The sequence below is a fragment of the Peromyscus eremicus genome, chromosome 7 (genome assembly GCF_949786415.1).
Source record: "Peromyscus eremicus chromosome 7, PerEre_H2_v1, whole genome shotgun sequence".
Lineage (NCBI taxonomy): Eukaryota > Metazoa > Chordata > Mammalia > Rodentia > Cricetidae > Peromyscus > Peromyscus eremicus.
The window spans coordinates 14,469,836-14,488,672 of record NC_081422.1 but is presented as its reverse complement, the minus strand read 5'-3'; the positions used below and the strand labels follow the sequence as shown (position 1 = coordinate 14,488,672).

The 18,837-nt window shown below is 40.3% G+C and overlaps 1 protein-coding gene across 4 annotated transcripts in view; it reads left to right on the top strand.

Annotated features, from left to right (window-relative positions):
- The window catches only part of Naalad2 (N-acetylated alpha-linked acidic dipeptidase 2), a 59,520-nt gene that overhangs the window by 712 nt on the left and 39,971 nt on the right, over window positions 1-18,837 (top strand). For 3 of the 4 annotated variants that reach the window (XR_009380183.1, XM_059267363.1, XM_059267362.1), the window contains exons 2-8: window positions 331-451; window positions 2,643-2,773; window positions 3,415-3,526; window positions 6,734-6,920; window positions 8,649-8,750; window positions 10,182-10,307; window positions 12,241-12,427. Coding sequence is in view for 3 of the 4 variants with exons in the window: in XM_059267363.1 (XP_059123346.1) it covers window positions 387-451; window positions 2,643-2,773; window positions 3,415-3,526; window positions 6,734-6,920; window positions 8,649-8,750; window positions 10,182-10,307; window positions 12,241-12,427 (910 nt within the window). In the remaining variant the exon portion in view is untranslated. Of the gene's footprint in view, window positions 1-330; window positions 452-2,642; window positions 2,774-3,414; window positions 3,527-6,733; window positions 6,921-8,648; window positions 8,751-10,181; window positions 10,308-12,240; window positions 12,428-18,837 lie in introns of those variants that run through there. The other variant, XM_059267364.1, reaches the window with a different exon arrangement.

Genomic DNA, 18,837 nt, shown 5'->3' with positions numbered 1-18,837 from the left:
CTAAAATGTGAGAAGAGGAAGAAAAAAATATTTATATAAAAGCATTCAACTTGATGAATGGGAAAGCAGTATATTTTGGAGGCTCACCAAATGAGTAGATCAAATAGTTTTATGGAGAGATTGGTTTCCAATAGAAAACGTTTTTTTATATTCATATTTAGCTTTAAAGAAAAATTCTTAGAAAAAGTTAGCAAATATCAATAGTATTGGTCTTTTACATGTTCTTTGCAAAATGCAAATATCTGCCAAGATGCTAATTATTAGAAAGCATTACTTAACAGTAGCCTTCTGTGATACACTTAATGGAGCAGAAATTCTGAATGCTTGCAGATTCCATAGTAATCAAAGGCCGAAGACTCTGGAGCTAGCCAATCACACTTTTTACAATGGATTTTCAGGACTCAGACTGCAGATGCCGCCTGATAGGGTATCGGCGGCGGTCATATTGGAGGTAATACTGCTTTTTCTTAGAACTTGTTATATGAAATAATTTATCCAATGATTACCTTATCAGTCCATTATAGGTCTTGTAATGGCAAGTATCACATCCTCAGGAGTTTGTGCAATGTGTGTCATGTAATAGTTGCTTATTAAATGCTGACTGAATCAAGATGCTAATTTTAATTTTGGAAGATTAATCAAATTGACAAAGAGATAAATGATGCATCAACTTCTACTTGTCAAACTTCAATTGGCTGTCAAAATTGAGATAGGGTGGGGAAAATTGAAATTTGAAAATAATTTAGTTACTTTAATCATTAGTTGCCACCTTTTCTCTCACAAACCTAACTGAATTTTTGTGTACTTTTAGATACCAGCCCAAAGCCTGGAAACTAGCAAATTATATAAACAGTTCCCAAAATACTTATGTGGAATACAAGTAACATTTCATACTGTTTGTGATTGGAGGTAATTCTTGTCCCAGCTGTTAGATACCGGACAGTTACTTAAAACCATATATTTAGCCTGGTATGATACAGCATGCCTTTAATCCCAGCATTCAGGAGGCAGAGGCAGGCAGATCTACGGGTTCGAGGCCAGCTTGGTTTATAGAGCAAGTTCCAGGACAGAGAAACCCTGTCTCAAAAAAGTAAAAAACCAACAAAATTCTGGCATTCTTTATTTACATAACAGCTTGCTTTCTTAAGCTATATTTGGGGAGTGTGTCTACCTCACAGTCTGCTGCGCCTTCGAAATAATTTCATTCTAATTTTCTATGTATTCATCCACATGTAGGGGAATTCATTTTGATATGAAAATGTATTTGAAAAGGTATTTATTTCTAAAATTGAGACTGACAGAGACATTGGGTTAGGACAGTCTAAAGAGCCACTATTGAAGGAGCTCATGGGGCTTTTAAAGTTTCCAAACATTTAGAAATAAGTTGTCAGGGCAGGGGATGTGGCACAGTTGGTAGAAGGAACATCTAGCATGAACAAGGATCTGAGTTCCATTCCCATAACCATAGAAACAGTGCATGGGGGCACACTCCTCAGGAGTTCAAGATTGCCTTTGCCTGCATAGCAAGTTCAAGGCCAGACTGGGAGAATTCTTTAAAAAACAAACAACAAACAAATAAACTTATATTAAAATATCTCTGTGAGTTCGAGGCCAGCCTGGGCTACAGAGTGAGTTCCAGGAAAGGCTCTAAAACTACACAGAGAAACCCTGTCTCAAAAAACAATCAATCAATCAATCAATAAATATTTTTTAAGGTAGCTTTTAGGGCTTTTGCCAAAGTTAGAATAGAAAAGCCACTTGATACAGCAATCAATTATGACACCCAAAAGAAACACACTAGGAACTTTCAGCACCTTATTGGAAGTAAGGTGTCTCACCCAAAGTCAAAGTCATTAAGAATGCCCAGGATGTGGAGAACAGCTGGGCATATCGTAGAGGTGTTATTGCCTTCATCATCCACTGGGGAATTTGATTGGCTGCAAATGTGTTTCTGGCTAGGGATGAAAAGTCAGCTATCACTTGTTAGACCTTCCCTTTGGGTGAGATGCAGGCAGGAATTCTATTTGCAATGCCTGCTATTTTGCCAACTTTCTAAACACTTTTAAAGGGAAATGTTTTTTAGGTTTAACAGGACAAGGACAGAAGTGACGTTTAGAACTCACTGCCAGTAATAGTGTAAGGCGTTTGCAATGGTGAATTTTGTTCATTTGTAGCTACAATATTCCAGTGAGGTATGTTTTAAAAACTGCTACAGAAGCACAGAAATGCGGAGTCCTGTTCAGATATGCGTGTTGGGGTGGAGAGGGAAGAATTCTGTCTCAGTCTCTAGGATTTGGTGTTCCAGGGTTGAGGCTCCAGCTTGTTCCAGAAGCAGCCCAGGACACGCTATGCCTTAGTGTGATCAGGTAGCAACTGGTAGAATCTGAAAGCAAGGTAAGGAACTCTTCAGTGAGATTTGCATTGAAATTGCCCTTCTTAGGATGTGGTTGACCTAAGGCTCTGGTTGGTCTCTTCAGTAAATAATCGGAGCTCTTTGTAACAGCTTCTTGCGCTGCCCCGCCTTCCACTGCAGGCAGATTTGAGCAGGCTGCTCCCTGCAGGGCTTCCATGGCCTTGCAGAGTTTCCCTTAGTCTCCGGATCGTGGCAAAGTCCTCTGCTCACCCTGGCTTTCCATCCGCAGCCCTCAGGCCTGCAGTTGCAGTCCCCCGAGCTCCCGGGCCCAGGACGGCATGGCGAAGCCTAGGCATCTCAGGGGGCTGGGGATTTGCGTTGCCGCTGCACTGGCGTCCTTCCTCGCCGGCTTCACTCTGGGTAAGTACGAAAAAGTTGGGTGAGGAGATCTCACTGGAGGGAGGAGAAGCCCAGAGTGGGCTGGCCTGGGTTCGGTGGAGTTCCCAAAAGAACACAGCAAACGTAGAGAGCGAGTAGAATGCATTTAAATCGGAATTCAACTTTATTAAGTTTCTATTGCGTATAGACTAGTGCTGTAAGCTGCTGGGAAGAGAACACGGGCTGTTACTATTTATGTGCATGGAAAAAAGATGACTAAGAAATTATGAATTGAAACCATTTTTTTTACATGGATTTTTTTTCAGTGCTTCTTGAGTGTCAGGGGCTGTTTATGAACTAGATTTCAAAAGAGAGCCTGAAGGCCATAGCACAAGAGAAGTAGATAACAGTTCTTAAAGTAAACCTGTGTTAACCAACTGAGAGTTATGTGTGTATAAGAATTTTTAAAGCTTTCTGCAATTAGCATGTTTTTCCCCAAAAGTGCACAGTGATCTGTTGGTTAGATATCATTTTTTATTATGTATTTATTTATTTGTTTATGTTTACTTTACTGGGGTCTAATAGTCAGAAGCAATCAGTGTGCTTGTGTCTGTGTGTCTTTATGTGTGTTTGTTATCTCTGTGTGTTGTTTGTATGTATCTGTAATTCCACTTCACCCCCAGGCTGGTTTATTAAGCCTCTCAAAGAAACAACTACATCAACTGGTTATCATCAAAATATGCAGTGGAAACTCCTATCTGAAATGAAAGCTGAAAACATTAGATCATTTCTTCGGTAAGTTTGTTTTACATTTTTATCTTAAAAACAGTGTTGCATGAACAAATGTATTAAAACTTGGCCAGCCTTTACTTATATGTGAAATTATAAATTTTTCATTAGTTCGCCAATTTTTAAAATGTCTCTAAACCACTCAGGATGAAATCCATGGCCTGTTACAAAGGAGTCTTTTTTCACCTATAACTTCATCCCACAGAAAAGTATCTGGTTGGTCTTTTTAGAGACATTTTATTGTTGTGTAACCTCGAACTGCAACTGAATGCGATTTTGTGTTCCTTGTGCATTAACTAGAAAAATCTTACCCCACCCTTCCACCCCCTTTCTTTATTCATCCTGCGAAGAAGAGTTAGGACACTGGCAGCCTGATGACTTAGAAAGAAGATCAGTGTTTCTGATTGTGGCTGCCTTACATTTTCCCCCCTCATTTTGCAAATATAATTTTTTTTCTCAAACAGTGAACAAAATGAAAACAGTAAAGACAATGTAAACTTTTCAACTTCTTTTTGAAGGCAGCTACTGCAACACATTTTTGTTCTCAGAATCCCTCAAAAAGAGTGGCATTAACAAATCAGCTTTGTGGAATGATAATTTACATAAACTACACACCTTCAGAACCTTGTGATTTCAGAGATTTTACAGATGTATTATAGTCAACAAACCACATGCTCTACTGGGATCCTGAGAATTCGAATTCTCTGGTCATTAGTTGAAGAAGGGATGTGCGATGCGGTCATGCTTCATGAAAGGTGGAGGAAGTGTAACTAAAGAAGCTTTCCTCTAGTGAATGAAAAATGCAAGAGGGAACTGTGGTTTTACTTGTTCTTTGATTGAACATTACCAAATTACTGTTCAATTTGGATCACAAAGGGAAACTCAAATGTCTGGTTTTCTTTTTTCACTCCTGTGTTTCATTTCATTGAGCCCTCTAGAAGATGAGAAGCACAAGTTCATGATTAATCCTTCATCTCCATTTAAAGAATTTTTTTTTTCCAAGACAGGGTTTCTCTGTGTAGCTTTGTGCCCTTCCTGGAACTCACTTGGTAGCCCAGGCTGGCCTCAAACTCACAGAGATCCGCCTGGCTCTGCCTCCCAAGTGCTGGGATTAAAAGCGTGCACAAAAATAGTATCTGCAGGGCTGGAGAGATGGCTCAGAGGTTAAGAGCACTGTCTGCTCTTCCAGAGGTCCTGAGTTCAATTCCCAGCAACCACATGGTGGCTCACAACCATCTGTAATGAGATCTGGTGCCCTCTTCTGGCACACAGGCATACTGTATACATAATAAGTAAATAAATCTTAAAAAAAAAATAGTATCTATCCACTGTAGAAAGTAAGACAACAATGAACTATTGTCATAGCTGGGTTTCTATTGCTGTGATAAACACCATGACCAAAAGTAACTTGAGGGGAAAGGGTTTATTTCATCTCACAACTCTCAGGACATACTCCATCACTGAGGAAAGTCAGGACAAAAACTCAAGAGAGGAACCTGGTGATAAGAACCAAAGCATAAACTGTGAATGCACTTTACTGGCTTGCTCAGTTTGCTGTTTTATTGATTCCAGAACCACCTGCCCAGGTATGGCACTGCCCATGGTGGCTGGGCCCTCCCCAATAAACCATTAATCAAGAAAATTCCTCACATACTTGTCTGCAAGGCCAGTCTGAAGGAGGCAATTCCTCAAATGAGATTCCCCATTCTAGATGACTCTTGGCTGTCAAGTTGAAAACAATAATCAAAACAAAACAAAAAACCATAACTAATACAAGTATGTAAAGTAGAAATTAAATATACCTAGGCTTGAAGTATTTTTCTCTAGCTGTAAAATAACTTTTCTGAATTCACTTGTACTTTGTAAAGGAAATATTTGACATATTAAACATCTGTAGCTTGCAGTTTTCACTTAAGGACATGGAGAGAGAGAGAGAGAGAGAGAGAGACAGAGAGAGACAGAGAGAGACAGAGAGAGACAGAGACAGAGACAGAGACAGAGACAGAGAGCATGCTTCACAGAGCTTGATACTTGAGTCATCATGGATCAGTCATAGTTTGCAGGTAGGAGAGGGAAGACTCAAGTCGATGAAGAAATATTTATTCTGGAAAGAAGACCTTGTGCAAAGTCTACAAACAATTAAAATGACAGTGGAAAGAGTGCCGTTGAGCAAAAGCTTGTGAGCACAGTAACAGTGAACGAGGCTGAAAGATGGAAGGGTGGGTCAAATGCATGTTGGGTTATGAACATTATAGTCTAGATTATATGGGACTGTCCAAGTATCGTGAGCAATCATGCAGTAAGGTCTACTTACAACTACTAAAATATACTATTTCTCAAAATCAGAAAGTTATAATTTCAAGGTCTAGCCCAGGCATTTATTAGCTATAACAATATGAACTACTTTCTCAGTTATCTTATTTGAAAAATAGGAGAAAGGAAGAGTGGTTGTGAGGGTAAAGATGAAATGTAAAAGTGCTGGTACCAGGTTTTCAATGAAAATTTCATCTTCATGTCCATAGGTTTTTGTTTTTTAGTTTTAGGGTTTTTTTTGTAATGTTATTTCTCTACTGATGTAAGTGGAAAAGAGAAGAAACCTTTAACATAATATTTGTCTAAAGTAAAATAAATCTCACTATTAACTCTTTATGGGGTTATTAAAATGCTATAGCTCTTTTACACCCAGAACTAAGAAAATATCACCCAAAGTAGTTTAACAGAGCTGTGCTTTTCATGTCACAGACAAGACCTTGGCACTAGAGAATATATATGTTCATGGACCTTAATTTCAATGAAATAAATACATTGCTACATACATGTTATAGTTGATAAATGCATCTAAGCCAAATGCAGAGTACTGGGCTGTTCCTGAGCAAATATTAAGACTTCTCCCTCAAAATGTCCTCAGTTCACTCATAAACATCAGGGTGTTGCATCCTTGTTGTAGAGCTATGACATTCTTATAGGTGTCTTCTCACATTTAGTCCTGTGATATTGTGTTTACCAGGGATTATGTTATTCACAGAGGGAGCATAACATGGAAATTGCAGTTTTGCTTAATTATTTTAAAGAGTCATGTCTGAAAATTGGTATATCCAACTGAGATTTTTCTGCATCTGATAGAAAATTGATACATGACTTCCTGAAAGGTGAACCATGTAGCATCATTTGGATGTACTCTCTTAATTCTCAATTTTGTTACTCTCATTTCAGTTCCTTTACAAAATTTCCCCATCTGGCAGGAACAGAACAAAATTTACTGCTTGCCAAGAAAATCCAAACACAGTGGAAGAAATTTGGATTAGATTCAGCCAACTTGGTTCATTATGATGTTCTTTTATCTTACCCAAATGAGACAAATGCAAACTATGTATCAATTGTGGATGAACATGGAGTTGAGGTGATGTAGAATTCTTGGGAGTTTTTGTATTTTGAAATCTCTGGTTTGTACTTTGCCTTTGAGACAGGATCTCACTTTTTGGCTCTTGCTGCCCTGGAATCTTCTGGATGAATCAAACTGTCCTCAAATCTGTGGTGAATCTCTTGCCTCTGCTTCCTGAGTTCTGAGATTACAGGTGCACACAACCCAGTTCATTACTTGCTTCTTGCCCCTTCATTGATTGGAATGTAGAGTCAAGTAATAATAGAAATTTGTTAATAGTGCAGTACCATTTACATCATTTAGAAAAGTGGATAGACTGCAAACTTCGGTGTCTGTTTGTGTTTAGCATGGTATTAATTCCTCAGGCCAGAATGAAGATTAGGACATAGTTCTTTTGCTTAGTAAGGTGAGGCAGACAAAGGGATACATTATTTAAAATCCGTAGGGTAAGTGCTGGGAAGAGAGAACTAAAGTTCTTGATCTACAAAGGAACAGATCATTTAGCCTAAATAAGGAGATAGAAAGTCTTCCTGGTGGAATTGATATATGAGTCCGAAAAGAGAATAAGAGTTTAACCACATGAAAACTTACAGCAAGGTAAGAGAGTTCTAGTCAGAGGAAAACACTGGACATGCATGGATGTGTATCATGGCTCGGTATTATTGGTAGAGTCTAAAGATTTTGTGTATTCCAATAGTGTGAAAGCAAAGTGAGCTACAAAAAGGGATAAACTAGTAGATATATTCTGGAGACAGGTCATAGGATTATATTATATCTTCAGGAGTTAAATGTCAAGCTTCAGTAATGAAACTTCCTGAAAAGCTTAGGTAAAACAAAGATGGGACCGAAAAGCATGTTACCTAGGGTGCTTGCATATCACATAGAGACTAGGCAGGGAGTCAAAGTTACAACTGTAACAATAGTTCAAGTCAAGGGTGAAGCCCTGAATTAGGCTATGAGCAGAAGTAAAGAGGAAGGCTGAATTTGAGAAGCAGTTCGGGAGTGTGTTAGCAACATGGTTCATGGCTGACTTGAGCAAGGAAGAAGTGCATAAATAATCAGGGTGACTGTCCACTCCCAACTGCCTGGTGCAGCTGGCTTACCTAGTGACGGAGTTCACAGGTGGGAGATGCAGACCATAAGCAGGCTTAGGGACGGTAGAAGGTAAAAGCAAAGTTTAATATGTTGAGTTTGAACATCAAAGCTAAATAGTCACCTGGCTCTTAAATACAGGAATGTGAAGCGCTGAGTCCCAGAAGCATATTAGTTGTTGGCACAGTTTTAATAGTGAAATTACACTGGAAGGAATAGAAAATTAGTCAAGAAGTGGTATAGGGATAAAATATGGTAACCATTTAAATGATGGTGAAAGAACAGGGCTTTGCAAGAGAAGAAGAAAAGACAAACAAGGGAATCACAAAGTGCCACCATTGGTAGCAATTCCTTTGTTCACTTTTAAGCAGTGTTGGGGATGGAATTCGACATGATATACAAGTATTCTGTCACCGAGCTACACCCTCGCCCATGAATGCCACCTTTGCAGCTCTGCTTCTACACTTAATAAGAGAACATTTAATCACTTAGGACTATTATCTTGAAGATGATATAAAACTTATTGTTGTCAGCAAGATTCATCTATTAAATTATAAAACTTTACCTAAGTGTAACTTGAGGGCAAGATGGACCATGCCTTAATAGTGACCTGGGATTATTCTCTGTGACTTGACATGTTTGAATTCTTGCTAGATTTTTAAAACATCATACTTTGAACCACCACCAGATGGATATGAGAATGTTACAAACATCGTACCACCATATAATGCGTTTTCAGCCCATGGCATGCCAGAGGTAAAAAAAAAAAATTACATGTTTAAATATGCACACCTTTATGCCTTTCTTTGTTATATGAAAGCCTGTGCAGAGAAATGCAACCAAGGGGAATTCACATGCAGACTAAATACTTGTGTATTCATTGTTTAATGTTCAGTACTATGAACACCTTCAAAAATTAAAATTATTTTTTAGTAATAGAAAAGATCATAAGGGAGAGAAAAATGAAACAAATGCACTAAAAGGAGTCCCACTGAAGCAGATAGCACTCTACCAAACAGCAGACTTCTGAGTGTGCTTTTAACAGGTGCTCTTGCTAGCTTTTCCCACTGCTTACAATTTGACTTTTAAATTATTTTTATCCATCTGTTCCTGTAGTTCATACTACAGATATTCTTAAAATAATGTTGTGGTTGGAAATTAAACACATTTGGGATTTCAAAGGCTATCTACAATTGATAGCCACTTGCAAATGAAAAGTTAGTTTTCTCCACAGAAGTCTCACTAGGGAAACAAACCACCCTTAAGGGTAAGCCCCCATGCCTAGCAGTAGATGGCCAACACAAAATGAACCCAATGGCATCTTTGGAGGTTCTTTGTCTCATAATGTTAAGCCAGGTTGTTTTAATCTTACTGATTCGTTCCTTATATATTATGGCTTCTAGTTTTGTGTGCTTATTGAATTACTTTGTTTGTGAATACATGTGTCTCTGCATTTATATGCATTCCTTACACCTTTTCTTTTACTCTTGTTCTTTTTTGGTTGTTTTATCCTATTCTGATTTGTTTGGTTTTGTTTTTATCTTATTTTACTTTATTATCATCCCTTAGATGCCTGTTTGTTTTCTAATGAGAGACAGAAAGGCTGTGGATCCTGATGGGGGAGGAGATGAGGAAGAACAGGAAGGAGTAGGGAGAGGAGAAACCATTACCCAAATATATTGTACTAAGAATATCTTCTTTTTTTAAAGATTTATTTATTTATTATGTATACAGTGTTCTGTTTGCATGTATCTCTGCAGGTCATAAGAGGGAGCCAGATCTCATTACAGATGGTTGTGAACCACCATATTGGGTGCTGGGAATTGAACTCAGGACCTCTGGAAGAACACCAGAGTTCTTAACCTCTGAGCCATCTCTCCAGCCCAAATATTTTCAATAAAAGAAAAAAGATTATAAAAAACAAGCTAAAAATTAAAACACAGTTGGGATTATTGAAATGGCATTGATTGTTTCTTGCTGATATTTTCTTCTGGAGAACAACTATTGAAAATACATCTTAGCTCCTTAAAGAAGTTTTTGAAGTGTGAAAATGATGTTGTAATGAGTTCCAAAATGTTAATTAATCCCAAATAAGGAAAGAAAATTGCCAATAGAGTTTTGAAGAACAAATTATTTTAATTTTATCTTTAAGGCAGTAGCATATGTATCTTTCCCATTTCCCTGTAGGGAGAGCTTGTATATGTCAACTATGCTCGCACTGAAGACTTCTTCAAACTAGAAAGAGAGATGAACATCACCTGCACTGGGAAGATTGTTATTGCAAGATATGGGAAGATCTTTCGAGGAAATAAAGTAGGGTATTCTTCTTTCTAGAGGGAAGGGGAGAGGTTCGATCCCACAGATATTAATGGATGGTTATATTCACTCTAAAATTGCTCTTAATTTTAATTATTTTTTTGGTTGTTCTCCATGGTTACACAGAAAACTTTATTTTTATGTAACTTTATATTTCTAAGAAGGAAATTATTTTTGTTACAAAAGTAGTATTTGCTTTTTAAAAGTCAATAAGAGGAAATCTGTATCAATTAAAAGGAACATTTCCTCTCTATTGCCCAACTTAATTTTTCTAGACATATTCAGTTTTAGCCACCCCTTCCTGATTTAACTCTTTGAGTTTTAATTATGAATATATGTACACTTTATGCAATTATTATGGTTAGATTTTAAAGATGCCATGATACACTGTGTATCCTGTAACATTGTTGTTCCCACTCAGCTATTCCTGCACATATCTATGGTAACAGACTAAGAGCTGTACAGTAGCAGTTAAGGGGCTAGGACTCTGGCTCCACACCTGGGTCAGGCATGGTCTGGGCCTGAATCTCTAGATCTTTTCAATGTCAACTACTCTCTCTGTGCCAGTGTCCTCATGAGTGGACTAGGATTGTCAATAATACCAACCTCAAAGAGTTCTTCATAGGATCCTAGTCTGCACTGGAGAGCATCTCAGTAGGAAACTGATACTAGTAATTTCTGTGTAACTGTTTATTAAATGCCTCATTAATTTAAATGGGAACATAATATTTTTCAGAATTGATAGTTTATTTAATCATTCTTCTGTTGATAGATGCTTACCTCAGTTGGGCTTCAATATGTTACTACTTTAAAGAATTCCACTATTAACATTTCACATATACTTCAAATATTTGCATCCAATTTTTGTGATATAGATTCCTAAAAATTAAGGGTATGTACATATATATATATATATATATACATATAGATAGATGTATTATATATTCTTTCATAATTTTGATGAAATGATCAAATTTCTTTTCCAGAAAGTTGAGACATTAACAAAGCTGAGTGCTTTCTTAATATTATAATACATATGAGAGAGCCAAGAGTGAGAGTTACCTACCTTTTGCTGTAATATTTTTGATAATTAAGAATTCAGTTATCTCACAGAATAAAGTTTTCTTCCTTTTGCTGTAATAATTTTGATAATTAAGAATTCAGTTATCTCACAGAATAAAGTTTTCTGTTCTTAGCAAATCCAGATGGTTAGATGCTTACAAAGTTACTTTTGAAAAACACACTGTGACTGTTTTACATAAAGGTGAAAACCTGTTTGCTTATGTAAGTATTTGTAAAATGCTTTCTCAGTGATGTGCAAGACTTTTGTGGGTAGTTGGTTAAGAGTATAGCATCAGTCACATTCTCAACAACACTCTCATTTTAGTAGGGGAGACACACATTAGAAAGATATCTTAATATATTATAAACTGTCCTATGATAGAAATATATAAAATAAGTATGAAGAAGGGAGACTTTAATTTTGCAAGTTTGGGAATGACAGGAACAGTTTTTTGGTTTTTTTTTTTTTTTTTTTTTTTTTTTCTGAGACAGGGTTTCTCTGTGTAGTTTTGTGCCTTTCCTGGAACTTGCTTTGTAGCCCAGGCTGGCCTTGAACTCACAAAGATCCGCCTGCCTCTGCCTCCCAAGTGCTGAGATTAAAGGCGTGCGCCGCCGCCGCCGCCGCCGCCGCCGCCGCCGCCGCCGCCGCCACCGCCACCGCCACCGCCACCACCACCACCCAGCCAGGAACAGTTCTTAAAAGAGATAATTTAGTAAGGATTTTGTAAGATAAGTGACCATATGTTAAGTTTACCATGAAGAAAATTAGTTTTGAATGCAAAGATAACAAGCATATAACAACAGGATCAAAAGCAGTTATTACTACTTTTGTAGGAGTAAACGAGTCATTTGCATATTGCTCTTACAGGTTAAAAATGCCATGCTAGCTGGAGCCATAGGAATCATCCTGTACTCTGATCCAGCTGACTACTTTGCCCCTGAGGTACAGCCGTATCCCAAAGGATGGAACCTTCCTGGAGCTGCAGCACAGAGAGGAAATGTCTTAAATCTGAATGGGGCAGGTGACCCACTCACTCCAGGCTATCCAGCTAAAGGTAATGGGCAAATCTGTTAGTTGATCACTTTTGTAAAACACTCCTTCCTGTTCTCGGTGTATACAAACAAGCACTTTATGTCATTTTGTAGCCTGACTACTTGGAAATAAGTACTTTTTTATTTTTTCATTTGAAGTTGAGGATTGTCCTTTCAAGGTCTGTAAAGAATTGTCTTGGAATTTTGATTGCTTTTGGTAGGATGGCCATTTTTACTATATCAATCCTACTGACCCATGGGCATGGGAGATCTTTCCATCTTCTGATATCTTCAATCTCTTTCTTCAAAGACTTGAAGTTTATCATACAAGTCTTTCACTTGCTTGGTTAGAGTTACACCCAAGATATTTTTATTATTTGAGGCTATTGTGAAACGTATTGTTTCTGTGATTTCTTTCCCATTTTGTTTGTCATTTGTACATGGGATGGATACTGGTTTTTTGTTTTGTTTTGTTTTTTTAGTTAATCTTGTATCTAGCTACTTTGTTGAAGGTTTTTATGATCTGTAGGCGTTCCCTGGGATAATTTTTAGGGTCACTGATGTGTACTATCAGATCATCTTCAAATAATGATTCTTTGAATTCCTCCTTTCCAATTTGTATTCCCTTGATTTTTTCAGTTGTCTTATTCTCTAGCAAAAACTTCAAGTACTACAAAGAGTAGATATGGAGAGTGTGGGCAGTTTTGTCTTTTAGGAAACATTTTAGTTGAATTGCTTTGGGGGGTGAAGGAATGGAATGTGGTAGTTTGAATAGGAATAGCCCCATAACTCATGTGTTTGAATGCTTGGCCCATAGGGAGTGAGTGGCACTATTAGGAGGTTTGGCCATGCTGGGGTAGGTGTGGCCTTATTGGAGGAAGTGTGTTCTTTCTCAGTAGAGGCAGGCTTTGAGGTCTCATATACTGGAGCTACACTGAGTGTGGTACACAGACTCCTTCTGCTGCCTGCTGATCAAGATGCAGAACTCTCAGTTCCTTTTTCAACACCATGTCAGTTTGCATACCACCACATTTCTCACCATGATGATAATGGACTAAACCACTGAAACGGTGTCTTAAGGTTTTTATTGCTGTGAAGAGACACCTTGACCATGGTAACTCTTATAAAGAAAACACTTAATTGGGGTGGCTTGCTTATAGTTTCAGAGGTTCAGTCCACTATCATCATGTCAGGGAGCATCATGACCTGCAGGCAGATGTGGTGCTGGCTGTATCTTGACCAGCAGGCAGCAGGAAGTCCACTGAATATCATACTAAGGGAAGTTTGAGCAAAAGGAACCTCAAAGCGCTCCCCCCAACAACACACACACACACACACACACACACACACACACACACACACACACACAGTGCTACATTTTCTCCAAGGCTACATTTTTTCCAACAAGGCCACACCTCCTAATAGTGCCACTCCCTTTGGGGGCTATTTTCTTTCAAATTGCCACAAACTGTAAGACAGCTCCAATTAAGTGTTTTCCTTTATAAGAGTTGTGGTCATGGTGTCTCTTCACAGCAATAGAAACCCTAACTAAGAAAATGAGTATGTAGTGTCCTTCTCTGTCTCTTTTGATTAAATTTGGTTTGAAGTCTGTGGTGATATTTTGTTTGTGCTCTAACAAAGCTTGCCTGGAGATCAGAGTGCAGAGCTAGCCAGTAGCTAACCATGGAGGCCATGCAGTGGTGGCATACCCCTTTAGTCCTAGCACTTGGGAGGAGGAAGCAGGAAGATCAGGAGTTCTGATCCTGTCTAATAGAGAAACAGTGCTGCAGGCCGCAGGAATATATTATAAGAACTCAGCTGGTTATGGCAAAGTCACTACCTGGAGGGATCAGGGAATTCCTCCAGAGGAAGCCAAATCCCAAGGAGTTTTTGGTGTTACTTGGCTTGTTATATATCAGCTGTATTCTGTCATGAAAGTCATGTGTGCCTTCATAGTTTTCCCAATTGACTTTTCCCTAAGAAGGGCTAACAATGTGCACTGATCACTCTCTGGACATACACATTCCAGGTATTTGGAGAACAGCCTCAGGAAAGGCTTTCTCTGGAATCAGATTATCTCCCTTAGCCACTTTCAAGGACTACAGGAAACACCACCCAGGTGGGTGCCCAACTTCCGAGGATAACAATGATAACAGCCCACCTGCAAGTCTCCTGACTTAAATTCCACAAGGAGACACCGCCCAGGGTGGTGCCCAACTTCCAAGGACTAACAATGATAGCAGCCCACAGGCAAGTCTCCTGACTTAAGGTAAATTCCACAAGGAGACACTGCCTAGGAGAGGTAGACGTTAAATAATAGCTTTACACAATGTAGCTCCAGACCCTCTCTTTATATACTAAGACTTCCAGGGACAAGGGACAGAGAAAAGAAAAGAGAATGGAAGAACTATATGGGTAAGAACTTGGGAGGAACAAACTGAGATGGGGAAGAACTAGATTGAAGGGCTAGAAGAGAGTACTAGAGGAACGAGATGGAAAATGAGGAAGAGTCAGATGGGGAAGTACTAGCTGGGTAAGAACAAGGTGAAAAGGACCTAGATGAGGCAGAATTAAGACGAGAGAATTAAGATAGAACTTGAGAGGGAACAGTAGATAAACAGAGAGTGATCAGGCAAGAAAGGAGCTAGGCACAAGAACAGAACTGAAGCTGTGTATATGTGGATGTTATGCCAGAGGAATTAAAGCAAGTAGACTATAGAGCTCGGTGTGCTGAGATTTTATTTCCTGAAAATAGTCCTCGCCATTAGTAGTTCTCTCTCCTGAGCCCCTGGGATGTATAATATTAAGGCTGGTCCCTCTAATATTATACAAGAAAACAGAGCCAGGTGGTGGAGGCTCATCCCTTTAATCCCAGCACTAGGGAGGTGGAGATAGTAATATAAGACGGGAGGAGACAGGACCTGGGCCCCTTTTGGTCTGAGGATTTGGTAGAGGTAAGAAGTCTCTCTAGTGGCTGACTCCTTTACTTCTCTGATCTTTCAGCATTTACCCCTATATCTGACTCCGGGTTTTTATTATTAAGACCAATTAGAATTTGTGCTACAAAAGTATATTTTGTTGTAAATTAAAATGGATACACCATTTTTCTTCTTAAGTCTATTTGCTTAGAAAATCTTTTTCCAGCTGGGTGGTGGTGGCGGCGGCATATGCCTTTAATCCCAGCACTCGGGAGGCAGAGGCAGGAGGATCTCTGTAAGTTTGAGGCCAGCCTGGTCTACAAAGCAAGTTCCAGGACAGCCAGGTCTCTGTTACACAGAGAAACCCTGTCTTGAAAAACCAAAAAAAAAAAAAAAAAAAGAAAAAGAAAAAAGAAAAAAGAAAATCTTTTTCCAACCCATTACCTTGAAGTAATGTTTATCCTCGTTGTTGAGGCATGTTACTTGGATGCAGCAGAAGGATGGATCCTGATTTACACCCAGTCTGTTAGTCCTTGTCTTTTTATTGGAGAACTGAGACTGTTGTGCCCAGATCGTGACCCCCAGAGAGACCATCAAAGACGAGCGTGCTGGAATGCAAAAACAAGGTTTAATTCTGGATATACAAGCCTAGGCAGGGACTTCGTCCAATATATCCAACGCAGTGGAGGCTGGAGGAAGTGCCCACCTGTCTGCAAGCTCAGGTTTTAAAAGGAAAAATCACTAAATTACATCATTTAGGGGTGCTAGTACGGGTACAATTCTGATTGGCTCACTTCTAGGGACTTCTAGAAATTACTTCTAAGGGAGTGGTTGCCCGCCACCATTTCTCATTGGCTGCCCTCAGGTGCGGACATTTCTGTGATCAGTTACCCTGGAAACCAGGGAGAGGACATTCCATAATCCGGCAGGCATTACCTCGTGACTATCTTGTGACTCTGTACTTTTACACTTCCTGGTTTCTGGAATCTGAACTGACTGGTTTCAGTAACTAGTGGCCTATTCCCAAAAGGAGAAGCCTTAATTTTAGGGTGAAAGCATTTTGGTCTTATTTCTAAGATGGGTCATTTTGGTCTCACAGAGACATTGTCATTGAGAGAAACCAATGATCAATGATTGTTGATTCCTATTATTTTGTTGTTGTTTGTGGTGGTGATGGTGGTGGTGGTGTGTGTGCACTTTCCTTCTTTTGTTTCTGCTGGTATAAGATTATTTCCTATGTTTTCACGGGTGTAGTTAACACTGGTGGTTTAGGTTTTTCTATCTAGCACCTTCTGTAGTTCTGGATTTATGTAGCTAGAGTTTTCCTGCCTGGCCCACGGTCAGGACAAATCTCTCTCACCCGCCAGTCCCGCAGCCGCTCAGACCCAACCAAGTAAACACACAGAGACTTATATTACTTATAAACTGTATGGCCGTGACAGGCTTCTTGTTAACTGTTCTTATATCTTAAATTAACCCATTTCTATTAATCTAAGTTGCCACGTGGCTTGTGACTTACCTGTATCTTAACATGTTGCTTCTCATCACGGCAGCTGGCAGCATCTTCTGCCTCAGCCTTCTACTTCCCAGAATTCTCTCTCCTTGTTCCGCCTATACTTCCTGCCTGGCTACTGACCAATCAGCACTTTATCAATCAACCATCCACAGCAGATTTATAGATAGATATTGTTTCAATTTGACTGGATCATGGAATATCTTGTTTTCTCCATCTATAGTGACTGAAAGTTTTGCTGGGTATAGTAGTCATTGCTGGCACCTGTGGTCTCTTAGAGTCTGCAAGGTATCTGACCAGGCCCTTCTGGCTTCTAGACTCGCCATTGAGAACTCAGGTGTAATTCTAATATGCTTTTTTATGTTACTTGGCCCTTTCCCTGTTGAAAGATTTACAACACGCCCCCATGGTCAGGCGTGTTCGCATATGCCTGGCGGACACTTCTGCCTAGCCAGGCCCAGGTCAGGATAGCCATTTCCGGGTCAGGGCATCTCGCGGGACCGAGATGCGTGACGTTTCACTGGCCACGTAAGCGTGCAACGTGGCCATGTGATCTACGCGCTTGCGTGTAGTAGTGACGCTGATCTGTCCACGCCCAGCCTTTAAAAAATCAGGCGCCATGCTCCTGGTTCCTTCTTCTCCACACACGTGTTTCCCGCAGGCCTGTTCACTCTCTGTCCCTTTACCTTTAATAAAACTCTTTGTTAGCGGATTCTGTCGTGTTTCGTGGCATTTCCTTGCTGGGTAAGAACACAACGCAGCCAAAAAACTAACATTTTGGTGCCGAGACCGAGCGGGCGCTTCCAGGAGCCCTGCGCCTGGAAACCCGTAAACCGGGGACTGCAACACTCTGCTCCGTACGCGACAGACCGCTCTCCATTTCGCCTGACTGCAAAAATTCCATGCAACACCGCTTTCTCCGATTGGTGAGTCCCCCCATTTTTTGGCCAGCGTAAACGGTTTCCTGAATTTGTGAGAACGACCGTTGATCGTCTGGCGCCTCACAATTATTCTTGAGACCGGGGGAACCCCCGGCCACGGTCTTCATTGGCTACGGTCGGCCCCTATCGCAGGCCTGAGATTTCTAGCCCTCTCCCACGTCTGCAGCCTGAGATATATCTCGCGTTGGGACCACCGCCGTTGGGTGCGTCCTGGGGGCCACGTGGGGCCGACGCGTTCATCCGACTTGACGAAGCGGCAGACGCTGTCTGGATTCCCGGGGAATCCTTTCCTCACGTGGCGGGAGGCCCCTGCTTCTGTGGCTGACGAGCCAAGGAGCAGCTTGTGCCTGGTATCCGTCCTTGGCCTTGGGGACGCCTGGGGCCTTGGCTCTGGATCACGTTTGTTTTTTTTTTTCTTTTTTATTTTTTTCTGCCTCTCTGCTGCAGACATGGGAAACAAGGCTTCCAACCCTGTTACTCCTTCCTCTCCGTTAGGCTGTCTTGTTGAAGCTTTAAAACCTCTCAGTTTAATGCCTCACATAAAGATTCCTAAGCTAATTCATCTATGTTCTAAAAAATGGCCAAAATATGCTTTAGAAAACAACAAAAAATGGCCGCCGAGCGGCTCTTTAGATCCCGATATTTTACGGGAGTTATCTAATTACTGTCAGCGCTCAGGCAGATGGAAAGAGTTTCCCTACATAATTGCGTTTTTCTTTCTCAGTGCTAAACCGTCTCTTCTGGATTCCTTCTCTCCTGCTCATATGCTCTTAGCTATGCCTGAACCGGAGGATTCTCTAACTCCGGAATCTCTGACTCTAGATCCTGCTAACGAACCTCCACCTATTCGGCCTCCAGCTCCGGCTCCTAGAACGACTGTTCCTACCGCTCCTCTTCCGGATTCTTCTTCTAAAGCTGTTCCTTCCTCGGCAGCGGCCAGTTCCAAAGGCCCTGCCCTAGCTCCAAACTTCACTCCTCCTACTACCCGCTCTCGGGCTGCTAAATTGCCGGATTCCAGCCATCCGAAACCTTCCACTGTTCTCCCTTTGCGAGAGGTGGCT